We start from the raw sequence: 16,270 nt of genomic DNA, 5'->3' as shown, positions 1-16,270 counted from the left end.
CTAATGAACAAATTGGAGAATTTAAACTGTTCTTGTGAGGAACATTTTCCCTTACTGCCATGAAATCAATTATTTAAAAAAAAAAATAATAGTAATAGAAAATGTTTTATTCACTATAAAAACATTTTTATAGAGGGTTCATTTGTAATTTTTGTTCTTACACTACTCATTAAATAATCAAAGGTGGATCAAATAAATTACATTTTGCTAGGAAGTGACGGTGTTTCCTGCGTTTGGTATTTCCTGTGGGTCTCCCTGATTCAGTGTTGCCATGTCCGTGTATTTGAAGTTTTGTGGGTTTTTGCTTATAAACAAAGGCGATTTCAGGTTTGGGGTTATTTCAGTTTTGCAGTGACTCAAAAAATAAAGAAACTGTAGGTTAAAATTTTGGCTATTTTAGACTGATTTTGAATACGCAAGCCGCGTGTTCCGAGTTAGTTTTATCAGACCAACTTGCTTGTTTAGTATAGATCTGGCAACATACCCTGACTGTACAGAGATGGTAAACCCAAGGCAAACCGGTAACACACCGACTGAGTCGATGAGACGTCAGCGGCCGCTGGCAAACTCGGACTAAAGCGACTGGAATAAAACCCACATTTTCGACTCGGCAGCGGATATTCATCTATAAACTTCATATCTGAGTGGATGTCTTTAAATTATAAGAGATTGTCATTTAGAAGACACCGCGAATGGTCCGAGGCTCCTGACAAACTATTTTTCGCGACGGCTGTTAAAGATATTTCCTTCGGGGTCTTTTGGCTTGTCAACTGGTAGCAATTACGGATCATCGACATACGGTAGGAGACACGGTGGGGAGTTCGTGCCTTTTGGTTGACTGACTCGGTACTGGCTGGGTGGACCTCCGACCGTAGCAGAACCTCGGAGCGGCCCGCTTCGACAGCCAGGGTGTAGTTCGGTTTACGGAGGACATTCATTGGCTTTAAACAAACACCTTTCAGCCGGTATTTGATCCCCAGGAGCCGGCTAGAATCCGGACAGAGACCTCATGAATGGAAATCGGAACTACAGGTAACTTACGTCGTTCTCGACGTTTTCAGACCGATTTCGGATTCTTTTCTATTCCGAACTATGATGTATTGACTCGGTCTAACTTTGTTACGTCCACCGTCAAGCACACGTTCATTGCTTAGCAAACGTTCTTGGCGAGTTGCTAATAACTGCTTTTTGTGATACGAATGAGCTTTTAGATCTGTTTCACTGCTCGTGGACGTTTGGGCGTAGCAACCAAATGAGTGTGAGGGTTTGGTTATGTTTTTTTTTTTTTTGGCTATCATACGCCGAGTGTGGAAGATCCTGACTCACTTGCTCTACTGACGTCGCACAGCTGTCACGCACAGGTGCGTGCGGCAGTCCTCGAGCCGCCGTGGGGAGGGGGCGAGTTTCTGATTGTCCGCTGCCATGACGACTGTCACAGAATCACCGCTTTATCAATCTGAACGATTTTACGTAAGATTCTTACGTGGAAATCGTTTTGTATTTAACCAGAAGTTCATTAGAAAGTTTTATTCGTTGTAGATTCCTTTGAATTTATAGAGATGCCGAGATTATATGTGTCGGGGCGTTTGGGGGGCCTGGCACCTTTAGTAGCCCCATAGGAAGGAAGAGGTTGAGATCTTAAAATCCTTGTTAATTTTACATGCAAGTACCAGGCGGTAAACATACACTCGCTGCGTTTGCTTGAGGAGGTAATCGTAACAACGGCACATTTACCGAATCATTATTTATCACTTTATATGCATTTTAAGAAAAGTCAGCGTTTACATATCTCTCTATTTACATAACTCTCTCTCTCGAAAATGAAACAACGTACTTATTCTGATCTGTACTTAGTACAATATATAGCCTACAAGTAAAAGTGATTATACAAAATTTTATTTCATTTTAAGTGATAAAAAAATAAACTTATAGTGGTAAAGATTTAAAATGATAACGAATTAGTATTTTGGGACTGCACTGTGGTTCATAAATAGTCTTTAAATGTCATCTAATGATTCTTTTTCTAAATATGCCTGACAAGTTTTTTTTGATATACAAAATATTGTAACACTGAATGACGTTTTCTGTAAATCATGGTAAAAATGATAGTAATTTTTTTTTTGCTCAGAAAAAAAAATGTGTTAATAATGTAACATTTGCGCAAGAGTAGTTCCTATAGAAATTTGACCATTAGTAACTTAAAAAAAAAAAAAAAAAAAAAAAAAAAAAAAAAGAAAAAAAAAAAGGAAAAAGCATTTTACATGCAATAGTACTTTTCAAGCACTTCTCAAATCATTGTTTATCACTTTATTATAGACATTTCAAGAAAAGCTAGTCTTGTTTAAAAAGTCTTTAACGTCCACCAAATAACAGATTTTTTTCTGAGTTCTGTTTTAATAATCTAAAAGCATGCATCATGATTTAAGTGTACAGGCCTGCTTTATCCAAATTGACAAATTCGATGACATTCCATGATATACAGTAAATTCCATTTTTATGACTATATTTCTCAATTTCACAAGTTTTATTTATCCCTTTCTAATAAACAAATTTTAAGTAAAGTTGGTGTTGTTTAAAATGTCTTTAACATAGTTGACTTTTGGCTAACTGTGCCAGTGTGACCAAATAACAATTTGATTTGCGTGATAAGAGATCAGAATGCCCCTCCCCTAAATTTTCCTATAATAATTAATTTGACTAAAAGTCACAGTAAAATTTGCACACTGTATACAGCAGGGGTGCTCAATCCTGCTCCTGGCGATCGACTGTCCTGCAAAGTTAAGCTCCAACTCTAAAGCCGGGCTCAAATCTTAAACATGCACACACACTACAAGATTTTAACATCGTGGCGCATCACACACTACAAGATATTATTAAGATTATCATGCCAGAGGGAGCGCCTCACGTAATCTCACGCAGCAGATTGTCATTGATATTTCAGTGATGTTTACATATGTTAGCTAGTGTGCTAGCTGCTTTCTACACTCACCCGGTACATTCAAAACTGAGGTGATTTCACTCCAGTGCTTCTCTTTCTCCTTACAGTTGTGATACGTTTTCGACACATTATACAGACAGTCGTTACACTATAAAACGTCAAGAAGCAGTTTCCTCCATCTCCACTATCCAACAGGGCCATACAGCAGCTGTTTTGCGGTCGCGCATTGGCTATTGTAAAAGTACTGACGTAATCATATAGCCGTCATCATCCCGATTTAAATCCTAAATATCAAACATGTTTGATATGATCGGGGCGGCCCCGATTTGTGTGCGAACTGATCGGTAGGTGCAAGATTCGATCGGTGAACGCCTCGCATTACCAGATAATCCGCGCCGAACATCGGGACCGATCGAGGGGTTTGACAAGATTTTTGCTCCGATTCTCGGGAGGGGGAAATCGGGGCAAAAATCCTATAGTGTGAGCCAGGCTTAAGCAAACACACTTGCCTTTAATTTTCAAGTGATCCTGAAGACCTTAGTTGCTTCAGGTGTGTGTGATTAGGGTTGGAGCTGAACTTTGCAGGACAGTCTATCACCAGGAGCAGGATTGGGCACCCCTGGTATACCGTATAATACAGATCTGTTTAATTGCTCAAGTTAAATTTTAAATCTAAACATATTTTACACAAATATGGACAACATTATATAACCAGCTTACCTGTAGATTTTGTAACTGACACTAGGCAGAATGACCACTTCTGTTAATCAGCGAATCAGGGAAATTAATTATCAATGCTGACAATTTAACAATGCCCGTATTGATACACATTATTTTAGCGACATTTGAGAATATATCCATCTGTCATTAATAGAAGCCCATATATAGTGCAAAACTGTCTGTCTAAATGAGTATCAGACAACTTTAAATTCTTTTGCCTGACTAGCTTTAAATAATTAAATGAAAGGAGATGTGGCTCAGTCCCTGAATGAGTGAAACCCTTGTAAACGTTCCAGTCACCTATTTGCCAGTTAAGTGATCATTACACTCCAAGCACCAGACCAACAATAGCCTTTCAAACCGATCTCACCACATCACTGTCAAACCGGTATGTTCCTCTTAGTCTATGCCAGCGGTGGCGAACTCGGTCCTGGAGAGCCGCAGCCCTGCAGAGTACAGCTCCAACCCTAATTAAAACTCACCTGCCTGTAGCTTTCTAGTAACACTTCAGACCTTGATTAGCTTGTTCAGGTGTGTTTGATTAGGGTTGAAGCAAAACTCTGCAGGGCTGCGGCTCTCCAGGACCGACGTTCGCCACCCCTGGTCTATGCTGTCAAGAAACTGCTAGGTTTCAAATAAAGTGAGAAAAGTGGACTCATGTGAGCCTGAAAGTGTGTGACCAGTACAGTCAAGTGTTTCATTGTGAGATTTCTGTATGAACACTGTAGAGTAAATGCACATGTGTGACCTACAAGATCAATTGTACCTGTGTCTATATATAGAAACAGCTGTTCTTCCTTTAATTGGTTGTTAGTGTAGTCTTGGTTGCATAGCAATGGCACACTGGGAAGTGTAAGAAGCAGTTGCAGTCGAATTCCCCTTACACACCTCTCAGTAAAAGTTTCGCTCTGTAAACCCCCTCTAAAGCATCTTTACAACAGCAATAACAGTCTCGCCTTCTGTGACATGATGTGATAATGTAGTATGCCACTCAGTGTGAGAAAAGTGATGTCAGAGAGCTGATATTCAGAGTGAAAGAAAATTGAAAAGGATGACAAAGGCTCAACATGAAAGGCAACATCTAAAGCAGATTTAAATGGCAATGCCGAAAGGTTGTTATTTACTCAACATAGGGCTAAGTAACGTTTTCCTGGGGCCTGTAAAGAGGGGTAGACATTCATCTCCTTTAAAGCAACCTGCCCTGTCTCCAAGATAAGCCTACATGATTAATCGAAATAAAAACCAAAATCACGATACTGCTTAGTGTGATTATCAAATCGTGTAGGCTGTGATTTAATTAAGTAAATAAAATAGTGAAGCACAGCATTGTGTTCTTACACGTGAGCAGCTCGCTATCCGCTGGTGTTTGCAGCAGAGTTCTTCGGTTCACAGTCAATGCTGCTTCACATTAACTAATAGATCTCTGAATCTATTAGTATTATAATTTTACAGTTGTAATGTAAAATTATTATTTTATTATTTTTTAAATACTCAATTTTTTTATTTACAGTGAAATATTACAATATTAATAGTTCTTATTTAGATTTTATTTAGTCATTGTTATTATTATTATTATTTTACAGCCATATCAACAAATGCTGATTCTGCCAAAACAGTTTTCATTTGGACGTGTTGATTTGGTCATCTGAAATTATAGTTAAAGAACTCTTAATATTGTCTTTGAACCGAGATCCCAGTCATCTTAAAACTTTCAGTGTTGTAAAATTAATGTAACTTAAAATGACTTAAACTTGACATCTGGTTGAAGTCTTTAAAGGGATAGTTCACCCAAAAATGAAAATTTTCTGTCATGACATTTACACAAAAGAAGATATATTTGAAGATTGTTGGTTTCCAAACAGTTGACTATAGCCATTGACTTTTAGTGTGGAAAATTCTTCAAAATATCTGCGTAAACGATGACAGAACTTACATTTTTGAGTGAACTATCCTTTGAGTTATTACATGGAGTTGTTGAATCATCTTATAAAAATGGAAATGGAAACAAAACATTCTGTTTCTTGATGTTCTCAAAAAATAAGCATTTTATTTGACTACACGGGGTATATGAAATGCACACTTTTTGAGTATATGAAAAAGTGTGCTTTTGAATAGTCAAGTCAAATTGATTGCAATCTTTCTTTAGAAGTCTTAGGTGACAGTGTATTTGTTTTATTTTTTCACAAGTATACAATAGTGCATGTACGAATGGTGTGGGTTATTGGTATTGTGTGTGGTGTGATGATTCTGAGTGTTATGTTGTTTCCACTGAGTAGGCATTTAGAGGAAATTTCCTGATAAGTGACAAATAACACCCACTGTGTAAATGTCAGTGTCAAGAACGAGAGATTTATTATTATTAATTTAGATATTAATCATGTTTCCATGAAATGTCAATATTGACAAATGAGAAATAACGCCTTTATGACTGTGCAGGTTGATTTGGCTTTAATTTCATGATTATTATGATGGCACCATGACAGTGTCGGCTATTTGATATTACATGTCATATTTTTGTGGTTTTTATTTTCAGTTTAGTGGTAATAACTGATTTTGAAAGTCTAACTAATGTGGTACATTTTGAAAAAAACTCATATGGATGGAAATCCCCTCTGATTTTCATGACAGGAGCCGTTGGGGCTGCGCCCCTGTTCTCCGTACCTCGGAGGCCAGGCTATGGCACCATGGGGAAGCCCATCAAGCTGCTGGCCAACTGCTTCCAGGTGGACATCCCCAAAATGGACGTCTACCTGTATGATGTGGACATCACTCCCGAAAAGTGCCCACGTCGTGTTAACAGGTGCCAAACACTGAGCAGTAATAATAATTGATATAGTTTGTGACACTTATTTTGTTTTGACCATTACATTCACAAGAGACTTGTGCATTAATCAGTCTATTTAGTCAAATTGAAAAGAAAATAGACAAAATTGGTTCTTCATTAGAACTGTTTAACTGTTTTTTAATAAATTCAGCATTACATCACTTTCTCACCAGTGGATCCTCTGCAGTGAATGGGTGCCATCAGAATGACCAATTCTGGTCATCCAGTCAATCAATTAACGTCTTGTGAAGTTAAAAGCAGCATGTGTGTAGTCGTGTGTAGACAATTTCAAACCATTGCTTCAGCTAAAATATGAGTCCTCGATCTATAATGTTGCTTTCTCCATTCGTCTCATCTGAATCAGGAGAGAAATATGCACAGATCAAGCAATGTTTACAGGTGAAAACAGTCCAAAACAGTTCTAAACAATTATGTCAATGGGTTTTGATGTGAGAGGACAATGGGGGATGGACTTTTTCCCCTGGAGGAAGCAGGTTATAGATTATTATTGGTATTTTGTCCAGAAGAGATGGTTTAAATTTAAAATGCCTTAATGATTTTGTTCCTACAAACATGCAACTTTTCACTTCATAAGGTGTTAACTGATGGACTGAAGTCATGTTGCGTGGATTATTGTGATGTTTTTATCAGCTGTTTGGACTCTCATTCTAACGGCACCCATTCACTGCAGAGAATCCATTGGTGAGCAAGTGAAATAATGCTAAATTTCTCAATCTGATCCAATGAAGAAACTTTGATGGCCTGAGGTTGAGTAAATTACAAGCAAGTTTTCATTTTTGGGTGAACTATTCCTTTAAACCTACGATAACCACTATTATGACCCTTTCTGTAATGGCTTTTAGGGAGGTGGTGAATTCCATGGTGCAGCATTTTAAGGTGACAATCTTTGGGGACAGAAGGCCAGTCTATGATGGCAAGAAAAGCCTCTACACCGCCCAACCGTTGCCAGTGGCCACAGGGGGGGTAAGACATATAAATGGACACCAGGAGTGGTGGAAAGTGGAAAGCAGGGCTCTGAACCGGTTCAAGGAACGAAAACGAAAACCGGAAATGAACGAAATTACGATACGAATAAAACGATAACCAGACATAGAAACAAAATCAAATTTAAGAGTTCTGAACAGAATCGAAAATTTTAAAAAATGGCCATTAACCGGTTAATAACATTATTTTATCATTCCATTTAATATTTGAATTTTGCAGTCAACCAATCACCAATCACAAATTTAAGTAGCCTATGCAAATGTGAAGTTGAAGCATCCAATGAGTGAAATGCCCGCGCTCAGCTGTAAATTCATCATAGATAAATCGCAATGGCAGTGCCCAGGCGTAAGTTTAACCGAGGAAACACCACGCATTAGGCCTACATTTAAGTGAAAATGAATGGCAGGTAATACAGCTTATTGTGTATATTAAAACCAGCAAAAATGGCAGGATAGTATAGAACACGGATTCAACAAGGTCACATCTTGTTGCGAATGCGATTGTCATGCGCAACTTGTCAGTAAAGCCGGTTCTGTGATTAGTAGTAAATCTCCATCACGTGCTTTCAGATGGAGCAACATTTACAACACAGAGCCGTAGTTCACTGACAAGCTATGCAATATCGCATTCATTATCACAGACGATTTAATCACGCGATAATGAAATCAAAGATATCGTCTGCGATAATGAAAACTGTTTGCGGTAGCTTCTCAGTGAACTACAGCTCTGTGTAGTAAATGCTGCTCCATACGAAGCGTTTGAGAGAGGCGGGGCATAGAGGACCTACAATAATGTACAGTATTTGAAAAATAATGTGTTTTTTGAACATTAAAGCATGTCAACATATTCTGTTACACCAAATACACAAAATAATGATCTTTAAAAAAGCATCATATAACCCCTTTAATAGAATTCTAAGCAGTGATAAAGGCTATGTTGATTAGCATTGCATTATTATATACTTTATTATAATAAAAATTATAATAATAATTATAAGAAGAACTCCGATAAATCATATATTGTCATAGTCTTGTGTTTATTAGTCACGTTGAATCAATGAAAGCAGTTAAATCTTCTGTTTATTCAGCAACCGCTATAGGCATTTCCTGGGTTTCTTCTGCGGGGCGTATTTGGAGTTTCCGTGCGAGAGCGCCCTCTGGCCTTCGGATGGAGATTTACTACTGATCACAGAGCCGTGCTTCACTGAAAGATTCGCATGACAATCGCAGCTTCTGCCTTATCGCGATTTATCGCCATTGCGATTTATCATGCAGCCCTAACTTAAATCATTAACAGATTAACAAAATGAACGAAAAAAATGTGCTGAGTTTCGGTTCATTGTGACGCCTTACTGTATTTGCACATTTTTATAAAAATATGATATCAAATATAAACACATTTTTTAATACATTAAGAAAATTTTTCATGATCATGTCTTTTATTATTTTAACCTGTGTGACTAAATAAAACGCATTTGTAAATTTGTGTTAAATATTATACTGTACATTTGTGTATTATTTGAAGGTGGACCTGGATGTGACCTTGCCAGGTGAAGGTGGGAAGGACAGGCTGTTTAAGGTCACCATTAAGTTTGTGTCACTGGTCAGTTGGCACTTGCTGCATGAGGTCCTCACTGGGAGGAGCACACCTGATCCTCTGAACCTGGATAAGCCAATCAGCACCAATCCCGTACACGCTGTAGATGTTGTTATGCGCCATCTGCCCTCTATGAAGTAAGAGTTCCCATGAGTACTGTTACCTGATCATAAAGGGCATTTAATACAATTAGAAAAGCATTAAGTGATTGTTATGCCTTTAACGATACAGTGCATAACTAGTAAAATGAGACTGAAAGTGTTTTGTTGTAGATTAGTGTAGCATAAACAGTAAGCGGTTGGATAAGGATCATTTAGGAGTGCACATGTTTATTCTGCAGGTAACGACTGTGTTTGTCTTCTCTCACTTCAGGTACACCCCAGTGGGACGATCCTTTTTCTCTTCCCCCGAGGGCTATGATCACCCACTGGGTGGGGGGAGGGAGGTGTGGTTTGGCTTTCACCAATCGGTGCGTCCAGCTATGTGGAAAATGATGTTGAACATTGATGGTAAGTCAGAGTGTTATGATAGGTCAAACCATTTTGGTCTGAATTATCCAGTTACATGATCTGGACAGTGGTTCTAGTAGTTCAGTGGTTATAAAAGAAAAAGATCCAAAATAATAATGCCATTATTGACATTCTTTCATTTAATTTAATGTCATTTTTATCTGTCATTGGTCAGACAAACCGATAGTCCCACTTTTAAAAGCATCGTTGTGTTTATATTTGGGGGGATTTAACCTGCAAATGACTTGTTAACTATTTTATTAACTAATCGTGTAACATTGACCATGTTTTATTTTCTCCACAGTGTCTGCCACTGCATTCTACAAAGCTCAACCTGTGATTCCGTTCATGTGTGAGGTTCTGGATATCCACAACATCGATGAGCAGCCTCGACCTCTTACTGATTCCCATAGAGTCAAATTCACCAAAGAGATCAGAGGTTTGTGCGAATGGAAGAATGGAGTAATTTCTATTCATCAAAGAATCCTGAATAAACATCATAGTGAGAATTCAGCTTTGCCATCACAGGAATAAATTACATTTTAAAATAAAATACAGTTGTTTGAAATTGTAACAATATTTCATAATATTACTGTTTTTACTGAATTGTTTGATCAAAAAAATGCAGGCTTCTTAAAAATAAAATATTTAAAAATGCATGAATGGTAAATGCTATAGATCAGTAGCCAGGTTTCTGTCCACATATTTTTATGCACATTTTGGGATAACATATAAAAAATAAAAAAAACTGGATGGAAACACAAAGATGTGAGTGACAGACGTAAGTGACAGTTTTGTTTAGGAGAAACATGGAAAGGAAATTCTGCTTTATTTACACATTACTTCTTTAATTTTTGCATAAATTAAATTTGCAACTGGGATTGAAACATAATATTTACCTGTACTGTATTTAATAGTCAAAATACTCTGAGCTGTAAACTTACCAGTTGCGTCTGTATAGTGGTGTAAATTCGATCTTCTCCTCCCATCAGGTCTAAAGGTGGAGGTCACCCACTGTGGCACCATGCGGAGGAAGTACAGGGTGTGTAATGTTACTCGCCGGCCAGCCAGCCACCAGACGTAAGTGTATTGAATATGCATTGTTTTGTATATTTCTTATGATAATGTGAGGTTTGATTGTCTCTCAGTTAGCAGGCCAATAAGTCTGTACTGTGTCAAAAAGATGAAATATTTTACTGTCCTTTTTGTTATATTGAAGCATTACATCACTTGCTCACAGTGGTGACGGCACCTGTTCACTGCAGAGGATCCATTGGAGAGCAAGTGATGTAATGCTAAATTTCTCCACATCTGTTCAGATGAACAAACAAACTCGTATACACCTTAAATGGGCCGAGCATGTGTAATTTTCAGCAGATTTTCATTTTTGGGTGAACTATTCCTCTAAAGAGCAAAAACTGATGAGAACATTTCAGAATTTTTTCATACCTTTTTGTTTAAAGCTAGTCACCCCAGCTCTCCATTAACTTTCTTTGAATTTTTGTTTTGCTATGTCAGGTTTCCATTACAGTTGGAAAATGGACAGACTGTGGAGAGAACAGTGGCACAATACTTCAGGGAAAAGTACAACTTACAGCTCAAGTACCCCCATCTGCCCTGCCTGCAAGTAGGGCAAGAGCAGAAGCACACATACCTGCCTTTAGAGGTAAGAGTCTAGATATTTGATCAATTACATTAGCTACCATTTCTTTCCACAGCCACCATCTCTTCACTGATTTATGGATTCACGTCTAGACACTTTGAGAAGCTTTTCAGATGTCTCGGTGCCAAAATTGACCGTCCTCTCTATCACTCAGGTGTGCAACATTGTGGCAGGCCAGCGCTGCATTAAAAAATTAACAGACAACCAAACCTCCACCATGATCAAAGCCACGGCCCGCTCGGCACCGGACAGACAAGAGGAGATCAGCAGACTGGTGAGTTCAGTGTGTTGCTGTCTGATGCTGCAGTAGGCCTTATTCTTCATGTAGACTACCAAAATGTTGGTATCATAGTAATTCTTCATAGTATCCAGGCAAAAACCAAAACTGTCACAAGGATTTTCAATCAGTCTCAACTCTCAATCTTTCTGAAAACATAGGTGCGCAGTGCCAACTACAACTCGGACCCCTTCGTGCAGGAGTTTCAGTTCCGTGTACGGGATGAGATGGCGGAGGTGACGGGTCGTGTCCTGCCCGCCCCTATGCTGCAGTATGGCGGCAGGGTGAGCTCTGAACACTTTATGGTACCCATTCCCTTTCACTCATGCACTGTATGTGTGTCTGTGTTTGAGTAGAAGGCTAGAAATTGGTCATGGTTTGAGGCTTGATTTAACATTTATAATTATAATTAATGTGTGCTAATTTTAAAGTGCCCCTATTATGGGTTATGAAAGGTTCATATTTTGGTTTTGGGAGTCCCCAACAACAGGTTGGCATGCATGCAAGGTCAAAAAACACTTTCATTGTCTTATAATATGCATTTATTTTTACCTTACTTGCTTAACGACTCCCAAACGATTCATTTTTCCAAACCCCTCCTTTGCGTGACTCTAATCTGTGGTGCTTGTTCCGATTGGTCTCATTTTCATTTCATCATGCCTGTAATGCCTGATAAAGCAGCGTTTGTGAGTGCAGTGCTGCTTTGTGTACAGCCATTACCGGGGAAACAGCTATTTGTACCGCTCCAAAAGCAGCACCTAGTTGCAAAGAATGAATTTGCGTTTTCATTCAACCAATGCTAAAAGACCAACAAGTGGGCGGGCAATATGCTAATGTTTCATGTTGACGTCAACATGAAACGGCTTGGGATTCGTTTTAAAACCGACTCTTTTAATTGATTCAGAGTCGACTCTTTCTTTGAGAGATAATAACTTTATACACGGTGCACTTTCAGATTTAAAACTTTGCAGGATGTTTTCATTCACTTAGAGCTGTGTTACACACTGCATGAAAGGTAATTTTTAAAAATCCATAATAGGGGCACTTTAATGTCTACATGTGGGACAAAGACTATAGAATACTCTTAAAGAGACTTTGATGTGGGAGGAGTTGCTGTGTTATTTTAATATAATGAGGTTTGTTGCTTGTGTGTAATTGCTTGGCTTTTTATATCTTTTATACCATTGTTTTGCATTTGCATTTTTTGTTAAATTGTGAATATGTGTGGCTATTTATAGGGCTTTTAATGAAGCATTTAATGTGATTTTTTTTATTATTGTTATTGTTTTCTTACAACTGTTTAATTTGTTTGGCTTTTTTAAAGGGATTATTCACCAAAAATATAATTAAAAAGTAAGAAATGGAAAGTCATTATTTTCTTCATCCTCATGTCATTCCAAACCTGTATGAATTACTGCTGTGAAACACAAAAGGAGAAATTTGCAGCAGAATGTCTAAGCTGCATGTTTCCATGCAGTAGAAGTGAACAATGATTATGATTGTCAAGCAAGATTTGTACAGCATTAGAAGACTTAAAATATGGTTGTATAGACTAGTTTTATGTTGTTTTATGGTGTTCTTTTGGGTTTTTTGAGCTTGACAGTCCTTTTTTGTGTTCCACATTAGAAAGGAAATTCAAACAGTTTGGAATGTCAACAGTTTGAGTAAATGATGATTACTTTTTTTGAGCACAAACTTAACTAGTTTGAAAGCCATATTAAAGACATAAATTAGACATTGTGGAGCATTTGTAGAGCTCCCAAAGTGAGAACTTTGATGTTTTTCATTGTAACAGCTGTATAAAAGTACATACTGTAGGTTTGGCCAAACGTTTAACACCGTATACTGTTTGAGTTCATATACTATTTGATCTCAACAAGTTAAGACAACCTTTGTATCCATGTGTTACAGAATCGTACAGTAGCCACCCCAAGTCATGGAGTGTGGGATATGAGAGGCAAGCAGTTTCATACTGGTGTGGAGATAAAGATGTGGGCCATTGCTTGCTTTGCCACTCAGAGACAATGCAGAGAGGAAGTTCTCAAGTAAAGCTTTTTCCATCTTTTTGTCTTTAACAAATCACCATTTATTAATGGGATTAAAAAAGAAATACTGAAGTGTCTCTCCTGTCTTTTTGCAGGGGCTTTACAGACCAGCTGCGGAAGATCTCTAAGGATGCAGGGATGCCCATACAGGGCCAGCCATGTTTCTGCAAATACGCTCAGGGAGCCGATAATGTGGAGCCCATGTTCCGCCACCTGAAAAACACCTACGCTGGCCTCCAACTCATCATCGTCATATTGCCTGGGAAAACTCCTGTCTATGGTAACTATTTATGGACAGATGTTTATTTGGTCATTAAGTTTCGATTTAGTTCGGCTCCCACATGATATATTCTTTGAGCTCCTCACTGTTGCACTGAAGTCTGCGCTCTCTTTCTCTAGCTGAAGTGAAACGTGTTGGAGACACTCTTCTGGGAATGGCCACTCAGTGCGTTCAGGTGAAGAACGTGGTGAAAACCTCCCCTCAGACCCTCTCCAACCTCTGTCTCAAGATCAACGTCAAACTGGGCGGCATCAACAACATACTGGTACCCCATCAGCGGTAAGAGAATAAAATGAATCCATTTACACTGAAAACTTGGTTTCATTGTTAAAGACAAAATGCCCCTAAATGTGCCAAACACCTTGTTTATGTGTATTTATGTTGTTTGATTTTCAGCCCATCTGTATTCCAGCAGCCTGTCATTTTTCTGGGAGCTGATGTAACTCATCCGCCTGCAGGAGATGGCAAAAAACCCTCCATTGCAGCTGTGAGAAAGACAGACCACATATACACACCTTTTTTGTCATATTCTTTACAATTTAATCACATCATGCACATTTGTGAAGGAAAAAAAATCATTTGCAAACCCTAAAATCATATCCTCATTATGGACCTGAAAGTTAGACTGCTATGTTGACTGTGGATATTTCAAAGAAATACTGTTTTTCTGCTTCTCCTCACTTCAAATTTGTTGCTGAGCAGGTGGTGGGCAGCATGGACGCTCACCCCAGCAGGTACTGCGCTACCGTCCGTGTTCAGAGAGCTGTGCCACACATATGTACGCTGTACCCGCTCCGTTTCCATCCCTGCGCCTGCCTACTATGCCCACCTAGTGGCCTTTAGAGCCCGCTACCATTTAGTGGATAAAGAGCACGACAGGTGAGGGATTTACTGGCCTGATTGTCGCTGTCTTGGTGTGTATAAGTAGAAATGTTCTATTTGATTTAAATTAAAGGCTTTTGGAAGCTGTCAATCATTCGGATTTGAATAGGCTTTGCATATTCTTGGTTGCCGCAGGTGTCACAGTGAGCCAGTATTCTTCATTTCAATGATTCAGAGTGATGGTTTGATTTCAGGAAGTTGAATTATTCAAGCCAGCCGCCTAAAAAACAGACTCAGATTTGTGTTGCAATACCATATAAAAGTAGTATTTTATATCATTGGACTGTATCTATCTACACATCTTCACAGCTCCTGAGTGTTAAAAAGGAGATTTTTTTTCTTTTTTTTTCTTCTTTATATTTATGTATGTTTCAAGTTAACACTTTTTAATCAGTTTTTATATATTGATGTTTGCACTTTACTACTGTGTACAGTGTATGTACTGTTCAAAAGTTTGGGATCGGTATAATTTTTTTAAGAAAAAGACCAATATTTGTTTGAAATGGAAATCTTTTTTTAAACATAAATATAAATGTCAACTTTGATCAATTTAATGCATCATTGCTGATTGATTTCTTGAAAACCTGAATGGTAGTGCACATATTGTGTAAGTTTGTATCTCCCTGGTATGTCAAGGAAAATGTATTTCATAGTGTACATTTCTGCCTCTGCTCATTTCTTTCTCCTCTTTCACAGTGCGGAAGGCAGCCACGTGTCGGGCCAGAGTAATGGCCGAGACCCCCAGGTCCTGGCCAAAGCTGTGCAGATCCATCACGACACTCTGAGGACCATGTACTTTGCTTAGCTCCGCCTTCACAGACCTGTCAGTCGCCGGTCATCGTGCACTTAGCGGAGGAGGGCTTCTCCCAATCACAGGCTGCTAAAGAGAACCAAATGTATAATTTACAGGAGGAACTAGCACTGTTATGCAATAGAAAAACAGCCAATCTTTCCAGTCTGCTTCGCTTACTAATTGTTTTTAATATGTAGATTGCAACTATACCATTATTTATTAGATTTGTAGATCTGTTTAACTGTTAATTTTGCCTATTTAGGTCACAAAACCAAGCTTAAGAAGGTTTGCTTGATGAACTCGTACTAGATCGGTGAATGAGGCAGTGTTATTTCTTTAGGAGCAGATTGATGAGTCCTACTCATCAGGATTTCGCCTTTTACAGAGTTTTGTTTCACAACTGATCAAACACACATGAAGTTGAACATCAGTGTCTTCTGGTTTAGTTGAAAATGTTAGGCAGGCGTGTTTGAACTAATCTTTGGAACCACCTTTGGTTTAGGATTAGGATTTTTTTTTAGGTTTGATTAAATCGGTTGCTGGAGGAATGCCACTAGAGGGCAGTGCAAAGTTGGCTAAGACATCTTACTGTAGGTCCTCCACGGTTCCTCTGGACCAGTGATCCTCAAATCTGGCTCGCGAGATCCACTTTCCTGCAGAGTTTAGCTCTAACCCTAATCAAACACACCTGAGTTTGCTTATCAATGTCTTCAGGATCATTAGAAAATCACAGCTAGG

General features: G+C 38.5%; 1 protein-coding gene across 1 annotated transcript; it reads left to right on the top strand.

Annotated features, from left to right (window-relative positions):
* The first annotated feature begins 513 nt into the window (after positions 1-513).
* Positions 514-16,199, top strand: LOC107748720 (protein argonaute-3-like). Its single transcript, XM_016563668.1, is given in 17 exon segments — positions 514-1,032; positions 6,287-6,458; positions 7,346-7,466; positions 9,012-9,220; positions 9,456-9,592; positions 9,897-10,031; positions 10,585-10,672; positions 11,111-11,258; positions 11,410-11,529; positions 11,694-11,816; positions 13,444-13,577; positions 13,673-13,857; positions 13,977-14,136; positions 14,254-14,344; positions 14,560-14,625; positions 14,627-14,736; positions 15,436-16,199. Coding segments are annotated over 17 exon segments (2,127 nt in total). The 5' UTR covers positions 514-1,013; the 3' UTR covers positions 15,545-16,199.
* The last annotated feature ends 71 nt before the right edge of the window (positions 16,200-16,270 follow it).

The sequence above is a fragment of the Sinocyclocheilus rhinocerous genome, unplaced genomic scaffold (genome assembly GCF_001515625.1).
Source record: "Sinocyclocheilus rhinocerous isolate Xijiao unplaced genomic scaffold, SAMN03320098_v1.1 scaffold499, whole genome shotgun sequence".
NCBI lineage: Eukaryota > Metazoa > Chordata > Actinopteri > Cypriniformes > Cyprinidae > Sinocyclocheilus > Sinocyclocheilus rhinocerous.
The sequence above is the reverse complement of the archived record's forward strand: the minus strand, read 5'-3'. Positions and strand labels throughout refer to the sequence as shown.